Source organism: Tribolium madens, unplaced genomic scaffold (genome assembly GCF_015345945.1).
Source record: "Tribolium madens isolate multiple individuals breed KSU strain unplaced genomic scaffold, Tmad_KSU_1.1 Scaffold_3;HRSCAF=73;Tcas5.2_LG2, whole genome shotgun sequence".
Taxonomy (NCBI): Eukaryota; Metazoa; Arthropoda; class Insecta; order Coleoptera; family Tenebrionidae; genus Tribolium; species Tribolium madens.
The window spans coordinates 15,272,668-15,274,290 of NW_025401006.1; the positions used below are offsets into that span (position 1 = coordinate 15,272,668).

General features: G+C 25.1%; 1 protein-coding gene across 1 annotated transcript; it reads right to left on the reverse strand.

The window, feature by feature from the left end:
- Window positions 1–820: 820 nt before the first annotated feature.
- Window positions 821–1,431, reverse strand: LOC123007745. Its single transcript, XM_044403170.1, has 4 exons — window positions 1,316–1,431; window positions 1,174–1,273; window positions 970–1,128; window positions 821–919 (listed from the first exon to the last, which is right to left on the reverse strand). Exons 1-4 carry the CDS (start codon window positions 1,429–1,431, stop codon window positions 857–859), a joined length of 438 nt encoding a protein of 145 aa, XP_044259105.1. The 3' UTR covers window positions 821–856.
- Between the last annotated feature and the right edge of the window lie 192 nt (window positions 1,432–1,623).

The window sequence follows — 1,623 nt, forward strand, 5'->3', positions numbered from 1 at the left end:
CAATATTATTTGTAAACACTTAGGTTAAGTTATTCAATTTTTTATAAATAAAACTTTTTTTAACAAATTTGCTAAATTTTTTTATTGCATCTTATGTGAATAACAAAATTAATACTAAAGCAAAGAATTAAAAAAAATTGAAAGTACATAATTGAGAAAAATAGCGAAAACATGACTCTCTTTGGACAAAATTACACTTGGAAAAGAAGTGAAAAAATCATAGAATTTGTAAAGATTTATTAATTTTTAATTAACAAAATGTTCGTGACAATAATATATATTTTAAACAACATTTTGTACACAAAAACTCAAAATATTACGAGAAATTTTGCAAATTTCTGAAAAATTAGTTAAAGTTATTACATATTCTGTTTTTGCTTTATAAAGCAGTCTAAATGTAAATTAAACGTCAAAAAATTTACTAGTGACAGTCATTATATTACAAAATAAACACTGAAAAACACAATTAAAAAAAGTGTAACTTTAAAAAAAAATTACCTAGTTAACAATTATTTTAAATGGAAATTCATGATCTGTTAAAAAAGTTAATAAAAATGTATTTAGATGTTGGAGCTTTGTCATAAAGTTTTTATTTTTGTTTTCTACAATACTTTGATTTGATTCTACCAAAAAAAAGAAAATTAATTAAAACTAATTAAAACTAAATATTACAAAAAAGTGAGACGAATGGGTTTTTCGTCAGGATTTTATTTTTAGTATTTTTAAAACATTTTTTATCGTTATTTAATTGCTTTATTGTAAACTCGACTGGGGGAATATTTTTATTTCATCACCAAATTTAATTAGACTTTTATTTTAATTAAATTACACTTGTTTGACTACAGTTAAAATTGAATTACTCCGAGATTTTTTCCGCCGAATTCAGGTAAGTGTAAAACGTAAACACAGTTTTCCAGATCTGCAACAAACTAAAATCCATCTTTTCTAAACCCCAAAACTTGTTCTTACAATCAAAAAAGTGCGAAGATTAATATAAACCATCCCAAAACCGCTAAAACGAACACTTTTTTGCGCTCTTGCTATCACAAGTGTTAAACATTTCTTGTATTGTAAAACGTCAACTTCGTACCATTTTGACTCGAAAACTGCATCACTTAATTGATTTGCCTGAAATTTTTTGAAATAAATTAATTGAGACGCGATTTCACTTACAGTGTTCACAACGATGTCCAAAGGCAGGCAATAAAACGTTGTTTCAGCAATAATCGCAAGAAAATATGTGACAAATTTCATTCTATTAGCCAAAGCCCCTCTAAAAATAACTAATTAAGAGAATTTTATTAATTACACTTACGGTTGCATGAAAATAAAAGTCGAGACTGAAGCTGAAGCGATTGAAATGGTGAATTGAAGCAAAAAAACGCCGCTGAAAATTGCGTTCAGTTCCTCACAATAACTGAAATTTTTCATTATGTAACATTTTTTTTGAAAACTTTTTTTTAACATTTTTTTCGCAATATTCTTTGATTGAAAAAAAACTTGGATTGTTGAATAAACAGTGGATAAAGGTGTTAAAATATGTTTAAATAAATAAATAATAATAAATAAATGTTTAAAAAAAGCACAAATAACACTATTTTTACTTAATTCAATTACTTTCCG

Coding starts and splice junctions, on each gene's coding strand:
- LOC123007745 (XM_044403170.1), bottom strand. CDS start 1,431: ATGAAAAATTTCAGTTATTGTGAGGAACTGAACGCAATTTTCAGCGGC. Junction 1,274..1,315: donor ACTTTTATTTTCATGCAACC/GTAAGTGTAATT, acceptor AGTTATTTTTAG/AGGGGCTTTGGCTAATAGAA. Junction 920..969: donor ATCTTCGCACTTTTTTGATT/GTAAGAACAAGT, acceptor AGTTTGTTGCAG/ATCTGGAAAACTGTGTTTAC.